The sequence below is a fragment of the Streptopelia decaocto genome (genome assembly GCF_964273445.1).
Source record: "Streptopelia decaocto genome assembly, chromosome: 16".
Classification (NCBI taxonomy): domain Eukaryota; kingdom Metazoa; phylum Chordata; class Aves; order Columbiformes; family Columbidae; genus Streptopelia; species Streptopelia decaocto.
In genome coordinates this window covers 4,825,768-4,845,999 of record NC_138671.1, presented here as the reverse complement: position 1 = coordinate 4,845,999, position 20,232 = coordinate 4,825,768, and the positions used below count along the sequence as shown (strand labels likewise).

The 20,232-nt window shown below is 51.9% G+C and overlaps 3 protein-coding genes across 5 annotated transcripts; 1 reads left to right on the top strand and 2 right to left on the bottom strand.

Moving 5' to 3' along the window:
* The first annotated feature begins 16 nt into the window (after positions 1-16).
* Positions 17-3,601, top strand: MRPS7 (mitochondrial ribosomal protein S7). Its single transcript, XM_082066715.1, has 5 exons — positions 17-99; positions 817-1,008; positions 1,313-1,376; positions 1,892-2,059; positions 2,870-3,601. Exons 1-5 carry the CDS (start codon positions 44-46, stop codon positions 3,089-3,091), a joined length of 702 nt encoding a protein of 233 aa, XP_081922841.1. The 5' UTR covers positions 17-43; the 3' UTR covers positions 3,092-3,601.
* A 188-nt stretch (positions 3,602-3,789) lies between these two features.
* MIF4GD (MIF4G domain containing) lies at positions 3,790-9,633 on the bottom strand. The gene is made up of 6 exons (XM_082066716.1): positions 9,482-9,633; positions 7,337-7,473; positions 6,465-6,574; positions 6,015-6,170; positions 5,256-5,348; positions 3,790-4,716 (listed from the first exon to the last, which is right to left on the bottom strand). The coding sequence occupies exons 2-6, from the start codon at positions 7,416-7,418 to the stop codon at positions 4,489-4,491; spliced, it is 669 nt and encodes a 222-aa protein (XP_081922842.1). The 5' UTR covers positions 7,419-7,473; positions 9,482-9,633; the 3' UTR covers positions 3,790-4,488.
* Positions 9,634-10,543: 910 nt separating this feature from the next.
* SLC25A19 (solute carrier family 25 member 19) lies at positions 10,544-18,600 on the bottom strand. 3 transcript variants are annotated; one of them, XM_082067239.1, is made up of 7 exons: positions 18,489-18,600; positions 18,160-18,307; positions 17,508-17,663; positions 16,594-16,764; positions 15,472-15,655; positions 14,196-14,326; positions 10,544-12,943 (listed from the first exon to the last, which is right to left on the bottom strand). In XM_082067239.1, the coding sequence occupies exons 2-7, from the start codon at positions 18,283-18,285 to the stop codon at positions 12,743-12,745; spliced, it is 969 nt and encodes a 322-aa protein (XP_081923365.1). In that variant the 5' UTR covers positions 18,286-18,307; positions 18,489-18,600; the 3' UTR covers positions 10,544-12,742. The 3 variants fall into 3 exon arrangements, with proteins under 3 accessions (XP_081923365.1, XP_081923366.1, XP_081923367.1); XM_082067240.1 differs by having other exon boundaries at positions 18,581-18,597; XM_082067241.1 differs by having other exon boundaries at positions 18,426-18,537.
* Positions 18,601-20,232: the final 1,632 nt, after the last annotated feature.

Sequence of the window (20,232 nt, the reverse complement as noted above, 5' to 3'; positions counted from 1 at the left end):
CTACCTGGCCACGCCCCCCTTCCCGCCCCGTCCGCGGCGGAAGATGGCGGCCCCCAGCGCGGCGGGGCTGGCCCGGCGGTTGCGGGCCTGGCTGCCCCGGTGAGCGGGGCTTTGGGGGGACCTGCAGCGGAGACATCCGGAGCAAGCGCGGGGGGCGCTCCCCGGGCCGGGTTCGCTGTTCCCCGGGCCGGCGCGTGTCTCCGCGGGGGGTTGCTGGGCCCTGAGCGGGGCCTGGCGGGGCAGGACCCCGCTGCCCCTGGGTGCACTTCGGTTTGTGTGGGAAAATATCTCTAGGAGGAAGGATATTTTAGGTTGTATCGCCGGGAAAGCTTCCTGACTCTTTGTTTTATGGGGTTATTTATTAATTGTGGGAATGAGGAGGTTCCACTTAAATATGAGAAGAAGCATTTTCTCAGTGCAGGTGGCAGAGCCTGGCCCAGGCTGCCCAGGGGGTTGTGGAGTCTCCTTCTCTGCAGACATTCCAACCCGCCTGGACACCTTCTGTGTAACCTCATCTGGGTGTTCCTGCTCCGGGGGGGGATTGCACTGGATGAGCTTTCCAGAGCACAGAGCATTTCATGTGCCCGGGGGAGCTGTGCAGACCAGGAGCGCAGAGCACAAAGAGCCTTCTAGTTCTGCAGCAAATCTCTGCGCCCTGTCGTTGATTTGTGCCTCTGGCCGTGCCGCAGCGATGGGGAGGATGGCAGAGACGCCTCTCAAGTCGAATGTCCCGAGCTGGGTTCACATCCTCCGCGTCCCTGTCACGGTGTGGTGTGCATCAGCTCACAGCTCCCTTCCTCCGTGTGTTCTTTGTAGGCTGACGCAGGTGAGGTGGAGCCGCTACAACCCCAGTTACTTAGAGCCAGAAGTGAACAAGGAACTGTATCAGAAACCTTTTGAGGAGCTGTCTGAGGAGGAGAAGGAAAAAATGGAGCTTAAGGCTGTTCGACCCATAAAAGCTGCTCCCCCCACTCTCTCCAGCTCTGTGTTCAGTGACCCGATGATCAGGTCAGAGAAAGCATCGTGTCCTCTGTTACAGCTGGGTCCCACGGAGCCAAAATGCTTGGGAGCTGTGCTGTCCTCCTCAGCCTTCGCTTGCTGTGCTGCCCGTTGCTGTTACTGCACAATCCCTTTATTCGGGTTAATCTTTTTCCCACAAAGCCAGTCCATTGACTGACAGCGATTAGAGATAATTTCAGCAGATCTGGCAGCACCCAGACTTAAACATGGGAACAACACAAGGGGGGGACTTGTTTCTGTGGTTGATAAAATCAGAATTTAAGTCAGATCGCATTTGGCTTTGTGTTTGCAGTAAATTCACCAATATGATGATGAAGAATGGAAATAAAGTGCTGGCCAGAAGCCTCATGTCTCAGGTGAGAACTTGTTTCTTCTCAGTATTATGTTAAAACAATACAAAATAGAAGGCCGGGACATCAACCCCACTGATGTTAGGAATTACCAGAACGTGGGTCATCTCTACAGTCCTAACACATTTCCCTCTGCACACACAATACTCTCACCATTATTTCCCTGACCAGATATACATTTTGTACAAGCCCCAACCTCATTCACTTCACAGACCAAGTGGTGATAGCTTAGTGGAGAACATTTAGCATCTCTTGGTGCTTATATAGAATCATTTAGGTTGAAAAAGACCACTCCACTTTGTCCCTTCCCTCCTCAGCCTCCTTGCCCCAAATGCAATGGTCAGTGAAGAGCTGGAAGAGGGTGAAGTAAAACTTAAGAGAATCCCTGACTGGCCTGTTGCCTACAGGGCTAGAAAATCAGCTGCAGGCTCAAGTGGAAATGTGGCGCTTGTACAAACAATGTAATTTCATGGAGTGCGATAATCCATCTGCTCTGCATGTCTCCTTGTCTTTGTCCCAAGACTCTAGAGGCCATTAAGAGGAAGCAGCTGGAGAAGTACCACAAAGCTCCAGAAGATGAGAAGGAGGCAATTGAATGCAACCCTTACGTCATTTTCCACCAGGCTCTGAAGAACTGCCAGCCCATCATCGGGCTCAGCAGCATCACCAGAGGAGGCAAAACCTACCAGGTGAAAACCGGGGGCTGGGAGCACATCTGGCCAGGAGAGAATTCGCTAGGGAAGCGGATGCGCTGGTTTCACCCCTTCAGCTCAGTCTTTCCTCTCCTTGGAAAGAGCCACTTTGCAATCTGTGTTAAAACAGCTCCTAAAAAAACTGTCCAAGATCATGCCCCAGCCTGTGAGTGTGGTAATTCCTTCTCAGCATTGGTGTCTGCTCCTCTGACTAGGTAAGGAGTATTCAGCAAATGTTGTCCAAGGAGACAGAGATCAGTGGTGAGCAGCAAAAGAATTGGCAGTGCCAGGACTACCAGACCTACCCTCTCTGCTGCATCATGTTGCTGGGGTAGAGGCCCCAAAGCCCTGAGGAGGGTCAGCGTAGCAGAAAAGGTCAACTGGCTACAGTGTGGTGTTTGAACCACGAGCAGAACCTGTCTCAGGATGGGCTCTGCAATACTCGAGAGAGCCTGATGGAGAATGGAAATGCAGGGGCACAGCTGCATCGGTCAGTGCAGGGAGTGGGGACCATCTGCCATCCCTACAAGCACAAACCAGCCAGGGTCCAGTTCCCAAACAGGCCACAAGTCCTTACAAAGGTCCAGGGCTGATTAGAATTTCCATTTTGGTAGAAACAGACAGTTTCTATGGACAGGGGAGGTGAATTGGCACAGATCGGCTGTTGGGAGCTGGTCTTGCTGCAGAGAGCAGCGTGCTGCCACGGTGTAAATCTGCACGTGTCCAGCTGGGCCTGTGTGACCGCTGGAGAAGAGCAGGTTCCTGCACCCTCACGGTGCGATAACTTGCGGTTTGAACCTTTCCCAGGTCCCGGTCCCTCTGAAGGACAATCGGAAGCGTTTCCTGGCCATGAAGTGGTTAATCACCGAGTGCAGGGAGAACAAGAATCGTCGGACACTGATGCCCGAGAAGCTCTCCCAGGAGCTGCTCCAGGCCTTCAACAACGAAGGGCCCGTCATCAAGAAGAAGCACGTGCTGCACAAGATGGCAGAGGCCAACCGGGCTTACGCCCACTTCCGCTGGTGGTAGGGACAGCGCAGGGGACACGATGGCACCAGCCCAGGGCCACCTGCTGGGGAGAGGCCAGAGAGAAAGGGGGAAGATCCCTTCCAGGCAGCTTCTGGACTAAACCGGGGAAAGTGCCTCCAATCCCCACAAAGTTCGTTTCCTTTGTGCTTGTTTGGATGGGGGAAGGGGAATGGGAAAGCGTTACTGACCCCTGCACGGATACTGCAGTTATTTCGTAATCACTTTCCTGTGAAGAGAAGCCTCAGATGTTTTTCTTAGAGCAATGCTATACAAAATAATCTTCCACTTACCTGTTTCCTGGGGAAAGTCCTGTATCAGTGATGTTTTTGGCTGCACAGCTAAAAGCAGAGCTGAATTCTTTCCCCCCCCACCATAACCAGCCTTAGCGTGATTGGTACAAAAGGCAATAAAAGGCTTGTTTTGATTTTTGGTTCTGGTCATCGGCAGCATTGTCTGGACAGATTTTACGGGAATGTTAACAGAAAAAAATAAAACCAGTTTTACGGGGAAGGTTTCTTGATTCCAAATCTTCGTTGCTTGAATCTCACGGTGCTTTTTCCAGCTCCCCTGGTTGTGTAAAGCCGCGCTGACACCCTGCATTGACGACAAAATGGTTATCACAGCCTTAAGGCTTCAGTCAGGACTTCTAAGTAATGTCTGTAGCTCAGAAGCTGCATAGAGAGAAGGCAGGAGCCATGTTAGTGGAAAACTTTTATTAGAAAAAAATCCTTCAATAGACTATTTTGTTTCCTTTCTTCCTCTCCCATTTTTATAAGAAACATACCATAGTTGAAAGTTGCTAAATTCTGAAAAAAACATGACGGTAATTGTATAAAACTTATAAAACCTGTTCCTAGCTACGTGTGCTCAGGGCCCTGTCCTGCTGCAGGTGTTGGTGGCTGGTGACCCGTGGGGGAGGCTGTTGCATGCAGGTGCAGCCAGGGTGCTGGAAAGAGTTTGGGAAAAACACCACTTGGTCGAGCTGTTGGTGAGGCCACAGCGTTTGCTGTGACTTGTCCTGGAGAACCAGGTACGACCTGAGCTGTGAAAGATTTCCTGAAATGCTCGCAGCCTAAACCGTGCTTGCCTTAACACACACCTCAAATGCTGGTTTGAGTGAGAAGCCTTCCTTGCCCTTTGCTGGCAGCAGCCCAGTATTAGATTAAATCAGTGGAAGAACTTGCTGGGTTAAAGGTGCACTGCCCGTCCCGCTGCTCCAGACCTCCAGAGTCAGGCTGGCCCCAGCTGCAGCCGACAGTGACATGTCCAGAGGCTCCGGCCAGTGTAAATCCTATTTACAGGAAGTGCTAGAAAAACATCATGAAAATAAATTCAAACTTGGTGTGAAGCTTGCTGGTGAAAGTGCTGGGGATATCTCTCCACCTCCGCCGTAGAGGTTAATCCATCACTTCGCTGTAATAGTATTTCTGGGCAGCGTCCGTCATCTTCCAGTCGGCAGCTCGGAACTCGATGATCTCCAGCAGCAGGAGCTGGGACAGGGAGCTGAGTCCCTCCTGCAGGAGGAAGCCGTCTCGGAGGAGGGCGAAGAGCTCGTCCATCCGCTGGGAGTTCATCTTCTCCAGCTGCTCGCCGATGCGGTGGAGCTGTAGGACCAGGCAGTCCACCTTCAGAAGGAAGAGAAGATGGCTGAGGACAAAGGAACGGGAAGGTTTGGCACATCTCTGTGGAGGTGCCCATCAGTCACTTATGGGCCAACTCATCCTGTTCCCTCTCTTCTAAATTTCCAACAGGTGAGGCTGGACATGAGGAATAAATTTTTGACGCTGAGGGTGGTGAGAGCCTGGCCCAGGTTGGCCAGAGAGGTGGTGGATGAACCATCCCTGGAGACATCCCAGGCCAGGCTGGACGGGGCTCTGAGCAACCTGAGCTGGTGAAGATGTCCCTGCTCATGGCAGGGGTGGCACTGGGGGAGCTTTGAAGGTCCCTTCAACCCAAACTATTCTATGATTCTACAATGGTTCTGCTTCCCGAAAGTCACTGTGATCCAGGAGGCAGGAGAGGCTGGATCTGTTCTAGTAAAAGCACTGGAAAAGCACATCCTGAACTCCTCTGCCTCTCAGACAAAATGGCCAAAGAAATGCACCCGCAACAGGTAGAAAACCACTCATTTTCTGCAGGATGCCCACAAGAAGATGGCACTGACCTCTTCCTCCTTGCGCAGGCTGTCGGGTTGGGCCAGCCGGAACAGACAGTCGTAAACAGGGTTCACCAGAGCCATCATGGGCATGTTGTTCACCTGTAAGGAGCAGAAGCCACCGTCAGCTTGGAGCCAAAAAGGGCTCCAAGTTACTCCCTTGCTGCTTTTCAAAGAAGGGAGCAGAATTTTGTTGTGCTGCCAAATGCCAGATTGGTGGGATTTACGTAGGAGACCAGACGTTTGAGTCTCAGGAGCCAGAGAAGCTGAACAAATGACGTAAAAAGCATCTATTTTTAAATGTAAGGAGGTAATCACGGAAATACACTTGTTGCAAGAGCATTTTTCCTGCCTGCAGCTCTGCTTGCATCATTTTTACATCTACTCCAAGCAGGCATCCGAGTACACACACTGCAGCAAAGGCTTGCAGACAAACTCCATTAGTACATGGGCTAGAAATCATATGAGCACCCACAGGTCCCCCCCGGGACCTCACAGGAACTAAATCTGGGCCATTTGGGAGCTGGCAAATCAGGGGATTTCAAACACCAGGTACAAAATGAGGAAGCTCAGACTTTGGGATGGTTCCCAGAGATGGTGCTGCCTCTCCAAGCCTCTTTGCTTGCCTGTCAGTAGCACCACCAGCATCCTCGTGCTGAGAACCAGCTCTGGGGCTCCGTACAACACCCACCCAGCACCCTGCGGACCCCCAGGCCCTCTGGCACCCCGAGGCAGCAGCAGGCGGGTGCTTCTGCTCCGGCTCCTCACCCTCAGGTAGTCGAAGATGTTGCAGATGAAGGTGACGTAGCAGATCCAGGCCTGGAGCGAGCGGGTGCGCAGCTCCTCCCTGTCCTTGTACTCCTGCTGCAGCCGGTTCAGCAGGCTCCTCCGGAAGATGCTCTGGCCAACTTGTTTGCTCTCTGCCTATGAGCCCAGAAAAAACAGGGTGGAGGGATGAAATGGGGGTGTGAGAGGGGTGGGGGGATGCAGGACCACGCAGATACTGTCCTGTGATTGCCCAGAGCGACAACAAAGCTACGACTAACTGCCTGTGCTCGCTGGCTGCTCGTCTGGATGCCACCACTGCATGGGGCAAGTGGCAGAAGAGGAGAAGCTGGAGAGTCAGAGCGCAGGGCTGGGCGAGGCCTCTCCTGGCCCAGCCTCGGGACAACCTGCACAGTGTAAGCGTTTCGCTGTCGCGGCACGAGGAGCTCTCACCTGGATGATGGTGTAGCAGATGCGTCCTGCCTCCTTGCTGAACACACAGTCTTTGAGGGACTGGTCCACGATAATATTGGCCACTTTCTCCAGGTCCACGTTGCTGGGGTCTGCAGAGAGGAGAAACACAGTCAGGACCCAGCACCCTTTTGTGCCCTGCTTGCTTTGGGGTACCTGGAAAACAACTGAGGTTGGCACAGGGCCTGGTACAACCACGTTATATGGTGCAAAACCTCATGTTTGCTCCCGCATCCCCCTCTCACACTCCAGCTGTTTTGGAGATCCCATCTCCAATGGAGCACAGTCCTCCCAGGCTGGAGACACAGCTATCATGATGGAAAAGCAATGGAGAAAAACAGGTAATACAAGAAGCAAGAAGTTGATCTGAACCTGGAATCCCAGCACCTCTTTGAAGGTGGGTTAGTGAGAGCCAGATGTGCAAACTCCTGCTGGGTTTTGAATAGAGATGTGACAGGTGAGCAGGAGTCTGGGGGTGTGGGAGGACAAGATGGCCCCACAGCAGGAGGGACAGGGAGCAGGAACTGGGCACTGGAGAGGGGTGAGAGATGCTCAGAGCAGGAGAGGAGGGTACCCCACAGTCAGGGAAAACCATGAGGACAAGAACCAGGAGCTGAGTTTGAACAACCACACCATTAAACACTGGGGAGAAGGTGAGAGGGGGTAAGAAGGGGCAGGGAGCAAAGACCTTCCTGTAGAAGATTCGCCAGCAGCAGCCGGTCATGGATCAACAGCATTTACGGAACAGCTTTTCTATACTTAGCAGCTGCTGTCCCTTAAAGGGGCCCAAGCATCCAGCCTCATTTACCATCCAAGCTGCGTGTGGCACAGGAACTGGCAAAAAGCCTGCTGACCTTTGAGGGCTGTTTTCAGCAGCTTCTGAGTCTCGCTGTCGAACGACTGTATTTTATACTCTTCTTTGCCTGTTTCCCCCATAACTGGCTTCCTCCAGGGGCAAGAGTCAGGGCAACGGATGGGCTAGTGACAGTCCCTGGGGAAAGAGCACACAGAGGTCAGCTGGACAGAGGGCAGACCTCCCCCGGGCGCTTGGCAAATCCCAGCTGGCGCTGGAGCACAGGCTGCTCTCCTGACAGCCCCAGGGAAACTCCTCTGTTATTAGGACACCCACTCCAGTCCTAGATCCAAGCAAAGCTTCACTCCCACATCTTTTCAAGCCTTGTTTCCTACCAGCCTATGAACAGGACTCCATCTTCAGAGCATTTTTCTGATAGGAAAAATGTATTTCAGTCTGTTGATCTGCAGGTTCAAAGTGGACAGCACACCAAGGCAGCTCCTAAATATACCCATCTCACCACAGGTGACTTCCCTGTGGCTTATTATCACAGGGAAACACATGCAGGAGCACCCTATGCAGCTTCTTCCTTGTGCCTTTGAAACACCCATTCAGCTGTTTTCACACAAAAGCCTGGGAAGAATCAACACGGCACCCGAGCATCCCGGGCAGGCTCTCCCCACCGTGCACCGGGGACAGGCTCCCTCAGCTCCCACCAGACACAACAAGCTCTGCAGCCAAATCCCCAACAGCAACAGCTCCTGGCTCAGCCCCCTGCAGTCAAGCAGAGCTCTCTGCGGCACCAACAGCGCTCCCAAATAGTCTCTAGATTAATTGTCTTCTGCTTTGTGATACAGCGAAGACAGCAAGACGGTACACATGGCACAGAGAGGAAGGGATTTGTTTGATACGCACGCGAGATGATCTGCCGGACGCAAAATGCCGGGCTGGCCAGACCCACAGCACAAACAGGAGAAGGCAGTCAGCCAAGTGAGTTTTGCCAGCTTGTCGAAATTCCTGGGCCATTACTCACCCGTCTCTGCAAACAGGTCCCTACCCGGATTAAAGCCGACGAGCCCATTGCCATTTAGAGGCAGGGGACAGGTATCGCGGGCAGCCCGACCCCTCGGACACTCCACTCGCCATGAAGCTGTGGCACAACAGGTAATAGTTCAGGGCAGAGAGAGGGGCTTGCTGGGTAGAGCCTGCCCCTGCCCCTCAGAGTGACAACCCGCTCACGCAGCCGAAGCTCTCGCCCACACAGGGTTACCTGCCCATCCTTCCCAGATGGATTCACAAGCAGCTGGGTGCCCTCCGTGCCGCGTCTGGTTGGCAAACACCTTCCTGTCCGACCTCCCTGCCTTCTGCACCGTCTCTCTCCCTCTGCATCCACACTCACACCGTTCTGCACTGCCCGTGGAGCGGCCTGAGCTCACCGGCAGCCCCGCGTCCCGCCGGCAGCATCACCGCGCAGCAGGAACCCGGCGAGAGCTCAGCACCGCACACGCGAAGCAGGAAGCGCCCGAGCCCGTCTGGCAGCGTCTGTGCCGCCACCGCCCAGCGCCTCTCCCTGAGCATCCTTCCCCACGGCTCCCCGGGGACGGGCACGGCCACTTTGATCTGCTGTGCCAAATAACCCTGCCCAGAGCAAACCGCAGCGAGAGAGGCAAAACCAGCCTGGCCGCACCTGCACCAGGGATCCTGCTGCCAGGACCACCTTTCCTGAAGGGCTGGTGGCAGTGGGTGACACTGGGCACAGCATCACGTGTGGGTACCAACGACTCTTCTGCAAGCGGTCCCCATGACACGAGCTGTCCCGGGGACTGACGTGGTTGGGGTAAGTGTCCTCGATGTGCTGGTGACCAGCCAGCCCGTGTGCCAGGGTCACATCTGCTGGGACAGGCTGGACGTGCCCCGGCCACCGCCAGAAGAGGGAGAAGGGCCCCAAGACTCCTCTGCCACCCCTGGGCATCCCCAGGGGCACCTCCAGCCGCCCGGGACCCCGTTCCAGCCCCGCCGAGCCGCAGGCGGAACCCCCAGCGCCCAGACTCCCCCTGCCCGGGGCACCGGAGCCCCGCGGGAGCCCCGCAGCCGCCTCGCCCCAGCCCCGCGGGCGGCGCACGCCGAAGGGCCCCGGATCCCAGGGCAAGCAGCACCCCGGTGTCCCCGGGAAGGGCAGGGGGAGCCGGGCGCAGCCCCCACCGACCTGCCGGCCGCCCCCGCTGCGTCCTCTGGCCGCCGGGGCATCTCCGGAGCGTCCCGGGCCCCGCCGGCCCGGCCCCGCTCCCTCCCGGCACGGCCCAGGTTTCCTCTTAGGTCATTTCCTCGCCCGAGCCGGGGGAGGGCCGGGCCGGCCGGGCCGGGAGAGCGGCGGCAGCGCCCCCGCCTGCGAGCAACCGGCCACGGCGGGGAGGGACCCGGCTGCCCCCCCCGGGAAATCCCGCTCCCCCGGCACGGCCTCCCGGCTCCCCCGCCTGCGCCCCGGGCACGGCGGCTGCTCCGCTCCGCCCGCCGGGGGCGGCAGCGCTGAACCCCCGGCCCGGTGTCCCCCCGGGGCTCTCCCGCCGAGCACCGGCCGCGCTGTCCCGGCGGGAGCCGCCCCGATCTGCGGTGAAAACCGCGGTCATCCCGCGCTGCCCTCCAGGCCAGGGCGGGCTGTAGCCGAGCGGCACAAAAACCAGGTAGAAAATACACCACGATAGAGGACACGCACTAAACCAAGTGACCGCAACAAGAGCAGAGCAGGGTACAACACACGCACGTTTTGTTCTCTGAACTCCCAACCATTTCACTGGGCAAATCCCCCAGGGAGCATTTTGGGGCCAGCAGAGCAGCCAGGCCGCTGACACCAGAGAACAGCCTCAGGAAACACAGAATGAGCCATTCAGGAACACTTTCTGCAGCGCTGTGTGGCCCAGCTAAACCCAAACAAAGCCTGAACCCACCCATGGTGGGTGCGTGGCTCAGGACCAGCCGCGGGGGCTCTGATGGTCCCTGTGGGGCACAGCAGTGGGACCCCGGGGCTGCACAAACCCCCTCCACCGATCCCCCTTGGTGCCGTGCTCAACAGCGATACCCAAAGCATCACCCCAGCCCTGTCCGATGGTGACGAGCGCCCAGTGACAGAATGGGAAAACCAGATGGCTCCTGCGGCCTCTGGGCTCCAATAATCGTCCCTTTTGGGAAACAGGACGGCAACAGTGGCCCTGCGGGGTCCAACCAAGTGCACACACTAGGAGAAAAGGAATAAAAAACCCCTACAGCCAGACAGGAGCATAACAAAATATTTAATGTACCTTTTGTCAAAGGTAGGCACGCGTTGTGCACATCGTGCTCAGATGCTTTCAGGCAACAGCAGCTGCAAAAGATCCACGCAGGCACCACAGCAAAATGCCACAGAGAATTACAGTTCTACATGATGAAACTTAAACCCAAATGAAATACATCTATTCCAAGACTGACTGTAAAACATTAATTTATTTTCAGAAACCATTGAGCATCCTGAGAACAGGACTGTCCTAGAAACTCATGAGCCAGCCAGCGCCGTGGGAAACAGTTTGTTCTTCACAGAATTTGTGCAACAACGTTCCCCCATCCGAGGCCGGCTAAGAGCAATGGTGGATCCCTTCACCACCACAGTGCAACTCATCTTCAACGCTCTGCCTGCTAAAGTGCTTTTGGACATTCTGACGGCAAAAGGCACTAGAAGAAAACCAACGCAACTGCTGAGCAGCCTGTGAGGTGAATTTCAGGCAGCGCAAGTCCCCGTTGATAGGATTACATCAGAGTGAAATCCCAGTCATTCCAACGGGGAAACTCCAGTGAGATCTTCCAAGATCTCAGACTGCAGCAGACATAAAGTTATTTGGCCTGGGCTTGCAAGGAATCTCTCTAGATACCTCAGCCACCAGTGAAACAGCTGCTCTTTAAAAACAGCCTCTCACAATAGCTCAGGATAAGTGAGCAACGCTGATGTGCTCAAAATCACCAGGATAACTTACGTCAACAGAATGGAATTGGTCACGTTGGAATTTGGCCAGGCCATTTGGGATTAACACCCCATATACTGAAAAAGAGCCACAAAAAGTTCTGCATTAAGAGGATGAACCATCAAACCATCCTCTGAATAACTGCACCGCTCTGCCCTCTCCACTACTCACCCGTTGACAAACACGCTTTTGAATCACAGAGGCTCTTCCTCAGAACTCTGCCTTCCACACCCTGCTCAGCTTGGAAAAACAGGATAAAAGAGGAGGAATAAAGGATTTTTCCTTCTTTTCCTTGTTACATAAATCAGAGATGTGTTGGGTTTTTTAACCATTCACAAAGCCTTTGAAACTCCAGAAAAACATTTATCCAGCTCTAATTCAATCAGCCTGTTCCTGTCAAACACCATGCTAAGCCAACCAATTCCAATTTGATGTTTAGTCCTCTCACTTCAGCTAATCTTGTCAAAACATCTTCATTTGTTAGCACCACTGTAGGACTGAGGTTCAGAAATGTTGAGGCCACTACAGAAATACTTGCTAGAAACATTCAAAAGTGGTATTAAAAAAAAAAAGAAGACATTTACTTGTTTCCACAGGACTTTTCCTTCATCATTCCAACTTAGACTAAATATTTCTAAAGCTCTATACAGCATTTGTTTACTCACTACATTGAAACAAAGAACCCTGAAGTAAGAACTGGTTTGTGCGTTGAATCCTCTTAGAGCGGCGCTTTTAATCTCCAGGTCTACTTGTAAAAAGCGTGACTAAGGCAATGCAAAACCCTAAGAGATGTATGGCAAGGCATGCAGGAAGAGAAATGGGCACTTAGGATACAATAAAGCTCATCACAGCTGGAGAAAGAGAAAGTTTGTGTCAGCATGATCTGCTAGAAGATTCTGTGTTTAAGGCAGCTGAGAATGCACAGCCAGTGAGTGGTAATCAAGAAGCAGCAGCTGGCAGCAAAGTAAAGGAAAATGGAGGTTCTGTGCACGCTGAAGAGGTTTTAAGTGACTTCACAACAGCAGGACAGAGCTACCTGTGCAATACCAAGAAAATAATATGGTGGGAACAGCAGGCCACAGAGCAAGGAACTAAAGCTGTGCAGATGCAGAGGTACAAAGTGACTTTAGGTTGGTTAAGTAGCAGGAGCTACGCCAGGATCCCTCTGTGACCCCAGGTGAGCACAGGAATTCACCCACTTTATCAGGTGCTAGGTAGTTGTCTGCTTGGTTCCCCCCTCTCCCCACTAAATGTCTGCTGATATGACAGAAGACAGAAAAGAAGTGCTCCGTTGAACAGCTTCCAGCAGAGCAGTTCAGCGCCTTCGGCTGAACCGCAGTCGCCTTCTCCTTCTCGGTCTCAGGAGGTGATTTCTGACAGGCTGGTGGACCTCTGACATTTCCAATGTGCTCATGATGGCAAAGCCACCAGTTTTCCCTCCTCCAGGAGAACACCAGGTAGGCAAATACTCGCCTCTTTCAGCCCTCTTTCCTTGTAGTGCTGCCGGTGTTCTTCAGGGCGCACAGCAGGCTGCAGAACAGCTCGTACCAGAAGAAGACCAGGCCAGTGGAGACCGCAGCCTTCAGCAAGCTGGGTGAGAGGCCCTTGAAGAACCCACCCGGGCCCTCCTCTCGCAGGATCTGCCTTACACAGTCCAGGAGACCCCTGTACATCCGTACCTGGGGGAGAAATAGTGAAAAGGTTAAACAAGACAAATCCAGGACAGCTTACCTGGAAAAGAACACAGAGAGCCTCAAACTATACCACAGAAACATAATCTAGACACGCAGCCTGGAGGTGCCTTTCTGGGTATTATTATAACTACCTGAAAGTTTCAGAGTCAGTTCGTAGAGTGGGGTAGAGGAAAAACATATATTTTGCATCAGCAATTGCTTATGCAGATCATTCTAATTGAATGGCTGTAAAATCTTTATGCTACAACAACATGTACTACTTATGGTGCAAGTTTGTGAGGTAATTATTTCAGATTGTGCTGCTACTGTTCTGCATCCCCTTCCCTCTCTAAGGAGGGACAACTTTTCAGTTTCCTGACCGAAAGAAAACACAGCTACAGCAGTCACAAGTCTCTAAATTAGCTGTCTGCATGTCGTCCTGTCACACCGCCAAAGTTTAACACCTTGTGACACATCAGTGCTAAGAACAAATTCTGTGCCTCACTGGAAGAGGAAAAGCATCCAATGCAATGAGTTAAGACTTCAAATTCCTAACCCGGGAGTTTCTTGAGGTACGGACTGATTTGCTTCTCAGAGCCAAAGAATTTGAAGGAAAAAAGAAAATTTCCACATTTCATGGAAAAAAAGAGATAGCTCCTTGAAAGATCTACATTTGCCTTAGAGCGTATTTTGAGGTGGCAAGGATGGTGCTAAGGAACGCTGGAAGTATTTAATTTGCTTTGAATTTCAGGATGTTCTGGTACAGAAGACACATGCTGAACACTTGGTGTCCATTCCTTGTATCAAAATATTAATTGCATAAAAGGATCTTGACAGCCGGGCAATCCCAGCACAAAGCTGGTTTCATCCTCTGCTGGTAATTTGGTCCTGAATCAGAAATACTAAGCTGCAACTAAAAAAGTAAATGGAAACGCCTTTGCCTGCCTAACTCATTCCCAGCTTCAAGATAGCCAGCCTGATGGAGATGGATGAGAAGGCAGAGCACAGGTATGTTGGACAATGCCATAAAGTTAACCCAGTATATAAAATTAACCCAGTATATCCATGCAGCTATTCCCACTATTAAGTGAGACCAATGCTCAGCTCCCAGAAGTTCCCCAGGAGCTCGCAACCCAAATACAAATGCAGCAGGTGCCCCTGGTGAATCATCAGTGCATCCTGGTGCAGCAGTCTGGCTCTGGATTGTCTTGATGCAAATCCCTCCTCATGCAAATCAGTCAATTCCCCCATTTCTCACCTGCCCAAAGGCTGCCCGGGCACGCTCAAAGCCACCCACTTGCAGTCGTTTTTTGAACAGGTCAAAAGGGTAGGTGAGGGTTTTGCTGATGATTCCAGCGCAGCTGCCACAAACAAGGTTTTTAACGTTGCCTGAGAAGCAGAAAGGAGAGAGGATATAGGGGAGGAAAAAGAGAATTAGCAGAGAGTTCTGATTAAAGATCATGAAAGCTAAGTTAAAAATCACTTTTCACAAAATTTAAGGCCAAAAAAGGCTCTTTAAAGTTACATCGCCTCTTCTCCATAGCTTGGGCCACAGAACCTCCATCTATATTTCCCACATCAGCCCCGCAATGTCCGTTGGAGCCAGAGCGTAACGCCTCATCTTGGTTCATTACACTGATTTGTGCTTTTGCTTTGCGCAAAAAAAAAAACACCCAGAGAACCTGCCACGAGTGGATTGAAAAGTTTTCATGCCCCAGTAAAAGCCTGGTCACTGGAAATCTTGCACTCCTGATTGCTCAAACTGACTTATTCTGGACTGGAATAAACCACAAGCTGACACTGCCTGATGATTTCAGAGGCTTGTGGGAAATGAGTTTTGCGTTGTTAGACTTTTTCCTGACAAACATGAGTTACCAGCACAAAACCACCATCAGCCTCTGCCATCTAAAAATAAATATGCAGACATGATATTGAAAATTCTAGTTCCTCTATTGAAGAAATTCCTTCGAGGAACAAAAATACACTGATGCTGCACACACGCTGTCTCAGGAAGGCACTAGAACTAGAAATGTCAAGGTGACAGGTTGCATCAGTATGAGGTTCTCTTAAAACGGAGCTGGAAATCAACATAAGAATATAAAATCAAGAGCTTGGCAGTTTTAAATTAGGTGAAATGAATCTTCTTCTGTAACAGCTGTGCTGGAATCTGCAGGCAGGTTTCCTGAGGAAATCTAAGAGTTCTGTCCCCACAGCACTAATGAAACAGAGCAGGATTACGCCAGCACTCTCTTCCCACAGTATGAGTAACGTGACACAGCTCCAGAAAGAGTTCCCTGGCCTGTGACACTTCCCTTTCCCATCCGTCCATGTTTCCATCATGGTTATTCCATAACAGGAGCTGTTTGTAAACTTCCCTGTGCAGGGGTAAGAATGAGAGATGGGAAACTGAGACGCTTTTCAGATGTTGTGTCAAGAGTGATAGGATAGGAAACGGAGCTTATGTCAGTCCCCCAAACTAATATTCATCCTCTCTTTGTCTCCAGATCGCAGACGTCACCGTCCCAAGTGCCTACCTCCTTTCTTTCCTTCAGCTGGAACTGCCCATTCGGAAAACTGCTGCAAGATGTTGTAGAAGGAGAACTGGAGCCCAGCATACGGGAAGATAGCGATGATAGTGGGAGTCAAACCTCTATAGAAAGTGCGAGGCCCTTCTGTCTGGTACATGGTCACTACTGCGTGGCGAAGGTTGCGATAGATCTAGACAATAAAGAGAGGCTGACTTTCCAGTGAAACTGGCTTAAAACAAAGAAACCACAGGTCAGGTTATTTCCCAGTAAGGAGGACAGACATTTCCCACTGCCCAAAATACAAATGACTGATTTTCAGCACAAAGCGATGAACAAAGTGATTTTGCACGTCTTCACACAGCATCCTCAGCTAATCCCTTGTGACTTATAAGTAAGCTGACAACCTAACCCTACCTGAGCCACAAGACACTAACTGAACAAATCATTGTTAGCTCTGGGCTGATGCTTCATCCCACATCCCAGCTGTGCTTCTGAGGGGAAAAAACAAGGCCCAGAGCTGAGAGCTGTGGCCTCAGATCTCTTGCATCACAGATATTTGTTTTTCTCTTAACAGCTTTGCTTGCTCCTGCAGCAGAATTCATATAATATATACTGTGATTCTACTGCAGGCTAAGTCAAAACCCAGAAATGGCTCTGATACAAACCCATATGAGTCTAGTTATTACAGATCTAATTAGCATGCAGACCAATTATTGCATAAACAGGAAAACGAAACACAGGTGAAAGGTGACTGGTTTCGAATAGCAGCCCCATCATTATCTAAACATGATTCTATGCAAGTGGAAAGCGTCAAACACACAATCTTCAACACTGGGGAGTGCATTCTATCAACAGCCAAAAGCCGAAATGAAAATTGAATTATCCTGTTAAGAACAGTTTCTCCCTACTGGATCACCTACCAGGAGCCAAACACAATCAGGAGCAGCAAAACATAATTACAAAAGCTGTGTCAACAGCACAGGGGATAACTTGGCAAGAGTGCAAACATTGCCCAATAACAGCACGTGCCCCTTTATACTAACCCACCAAGGGTTATGTACTTTTCAAACCTCAGACACATGTGAAATGTGCTAATGCTGTGGATGAGAATTTCAAACTAAGCCGTACCTTAGGCTCACCCTGAGCAGCAAAGCGGGTGCGTAGCGTGTCAACGGGCTGAACCGCAACAGTGGCTGTGCAAGCCGCCAGTCCACCGCAGACGAAGTGCACAAAGGAGTCACGGGCATTGTATGAGGTGACGTTGTGCACCAGTTTCGTCAAGCTCTCAAATGCCATGAACTTACGGAAACAAACATACACAGGTCAGGGAGACAATCCTTATCACTGACACGGATCTCCCGCTCCTCTTGGTTCACCGAAATAGCTCCACCCACCACTTTCTGTCCTTCAAAAGCCCTCCCTGGCTTGCAACTTGCTGGAGCATGTGCTCAAACAGTATCTTGTAAAAATCACTGAGCAGCCCCGGAAATGCTTGGGATATTCTAAGCTCTTGACACTTCTGCTAAATCTTACATTTAGAATTGTGAAAAACTCATTTTAATGCTCTACATGTCCTAAAGAGTATTTGCTATATTACAGATATACTATCCATTACTCTTTCAACCATTGCTTATAAAACATGTTAATATTTAAAAATTCAGCATAACAATACCAGTAAAACACCATCATCAGCTTCAATGATTCTTTTACTAACAAGCTGTTAGGGTGAAAGCGTGAACCAAAGCAAAGAACCACACAGGCTTCAAACGTGTAAGCCAAGTGTAAGGAACAAATAGCGCTTGTCTGTGACACCAGACACAAACAGAACTCAGTTTGCTCCAGCTGGCTGCTCAGAAAGCTCAGGAATGTTAACTTAGGAATTATGCATCAACATTATACACATCTTCGAGATTGGAGCTGGCTTGTATCAGTACACTGTAAACCTGGACCTTCCTGCATCTGCCCACACAGCCATTCTGAAGAGAAGCAAAGCAGAGTCCTGTGTACGTACGCTGGGCACAGATCACATCTGGTCACCTTACCTGAACAGCTCCGTAGCCAACAGAAAGGAACTGAGCAGGAACATGGCCCTTCCAGAAGGCTCCCAACCCCTCCTCCTGGAAGATGCGCTGTACAGCTTGTGAGATGCCGTGATACTTGGCCCCCGGGGTTTTGGAGGAGAGCTGCTCAATCTGAAGCTGGAGGAAAACAGAGAAAATATTCTGAGTTCCATGTCGCACTTCAACAAGGTTCAAATGTTCAATTCAGGAGTTCGTAACCCTGTCAGCCAACCAATGACAAGAGATGACATTCTGCCTTTGCACAGAATCGCATCTAGAACTGACTGGGATGTTAGTTACATAGGGCTCTAAAAGACTAAAAACAGGCACGCAACACAAAGGTAAACAGGGATGATGGTGAAATTCAGCTAGATAGTGGCGATCATTCAGAAAAGCAGAGAAAGCAAACAAACGATGAAAAGCACAAGGTCCCATTCAAAGACGCAGGTTACACAGAGAGAACAGCGGACACGAGATAGCTCTGCCGCCTCGCATACCCAGTGCAGGTGAGGGCTGACAGGCGGATTCAGTGCCCGCCGGTTGCACAGGTGACCTGTTAGCCCAGGACAAGCCACCTCCGCTCTCCAACAGGCTCTGCCAGCCCCTGCCCCCGAGCACGCCGTGAGGAACGTACCTGGAAGCGGATCTTGATGACATCCAAGGGGCTGATGAGGACCCGAGTGACCAAGCCAGACGCTGATCCCGCCACCGCCGCTTCCACCGTGGAGACGCACTTGGCCTCGGGGTCATAGCCGACCATGCCTGCCCGGGGTCCCTGCGGCCTGGGCGGGACAGGGCGCCCCAGTCAGCGCTCCCGGGCGCTCCACGGGCCGCACGCAGCCCCCCATCCCCACGCGTCCCCTCAGCCCCAGCGCCTCACTGCCCCCCTCCATCTCCCACCTTACGGCCCCCACAACAACCCCCGCTCCCCATCGGCCCCGCGGCCCAGCCCGTGGCAGGCACCGGAGGGGGATCCGGAGCCAGAGCCCGTGCGGGGCCGGCGGTTGGCGGCCACGGCCCGTTCGCAGCCGCGGGCCCCGCCGGGTTCGCCTCACCCGCCCGCCGGCGGCTCCCGCCGCACTGCGCCTGCGCGCCGCGGGGGGCGCTGGGAAATGTAGTCCCTGGCCCCGCCCCGCGGGCCCCGAGCGGAGCGGGATCGGGCCCGCGCTCCGGCGGGCAGCACGGCGGGACCCATCGGACAGAACCCATCAGACAGAACCCACCGGCGGGACCCATCAGACAGAACCCAGCGGGACCCATCAGACAGAACCCACCGGCGGGACCCATCAGACAGAACCCAGCGGGACCCATCAGACAGAACCCAGCGGGACCCATCAGACAGAACCCATCAGACAGAACCCACCGGCGGGACCCATCAGACAGAACCCACCGGCGGGACCCATCAGACAGAACTCGCCGGCACTCCGGGCCGCACGGGCAACACCGAGATTCGAATTACGGACCAACTAATAGCACCCGGCGACTGATTTTGTAAAGAGCTTCAGCCTCATTTTTGTGTCCTGAGGCAGCACTTCCAAACCTGCGCGGAACTGACCATTGGTATGAGCGATTTTGGATACCATTGTTTATATACATAAAATCCCCTCCACAAAAGTTCGTCTCGCATTGTCCCTTCTTCCAGAGAACTGATGATTTTGAGCGTGAATGGAATTAATAAGTGTAACACGTTTACGTTGTTGACAGTAAAGCCTATAAAATTTATCACCAGTAATCACCAGATTTTAAAGGTGGATAATTAGAGCTTCAGAAGCCCAACAGTAACTTATCTCAGTGCCAGACCTGCTTTATTAATCCGTTTTGTTATTTATACTTGAAAAAATGCCGAAGTACCATAAATGAATGCTAGTGGAAGACTCCTGCTGACGGACTTTAAACCAGGGGCCAATACGTCAAAATTTGACCAGCACTCTGCACTCCGGCTGCTGCTCTGGTGGGCGACAGTAAAATACGAGGGATTTTGGCTTTTTCTGCCACCTGGCACCAGCTTTGCTGACTCACGTGCCAAAGCTGGTCACTGGGAAAGGAAAACCCCCGTAAAGAAATGATTTGCTGATTGTTCTTCCACTGTGGCCTTGACGTTACACTATCACAATAGCAACAAGCACTTATCTTCCCTCTGTAAAGCACAAGGACAATAAGGTATTTTTTTTTCTAAACTTCTCAGCATATACCCGAGGTATGAACAGCACACAACTCTGAGCACATGTTCTGTCGTAACATCACAAAAAAGCCACTGCAAACCATTTCTATATTGACTTAACTGGCACAAATGCGAAACAGGGAACTCATCATGGGGATATCCAGGCACTTCTGAGCAACCGCAAACTCCTTGACTACATCTGTATTTGAGCATAATAACTAAGAGCAACTGTTAAAAATAACAACCCAAACCCTCATGTGGGCTTTTTCCTATTGTGTATTAAAATAGATTATAAAAAATACACAGGCATTTTCTGAGCATAGGCTGGGGAGCAGCTGCAGGGCCAGCAGAGCGGTGAGCTGCACCGCTGCCCACACACCTTGTTCCAGTTCCACTTCTTCAGGCCACAAGAAGGAAAACAAGGGCTCCCATGGCAGCCCGAGCAGCTGCTGCGCTCACACACGCCCTACGCGCGTCTTCCCCGCCGTCCTTCAGCAAGACTGACGTTCTGCTCTCCGCTACCAGCTCCTCACGACAGCACAGCCC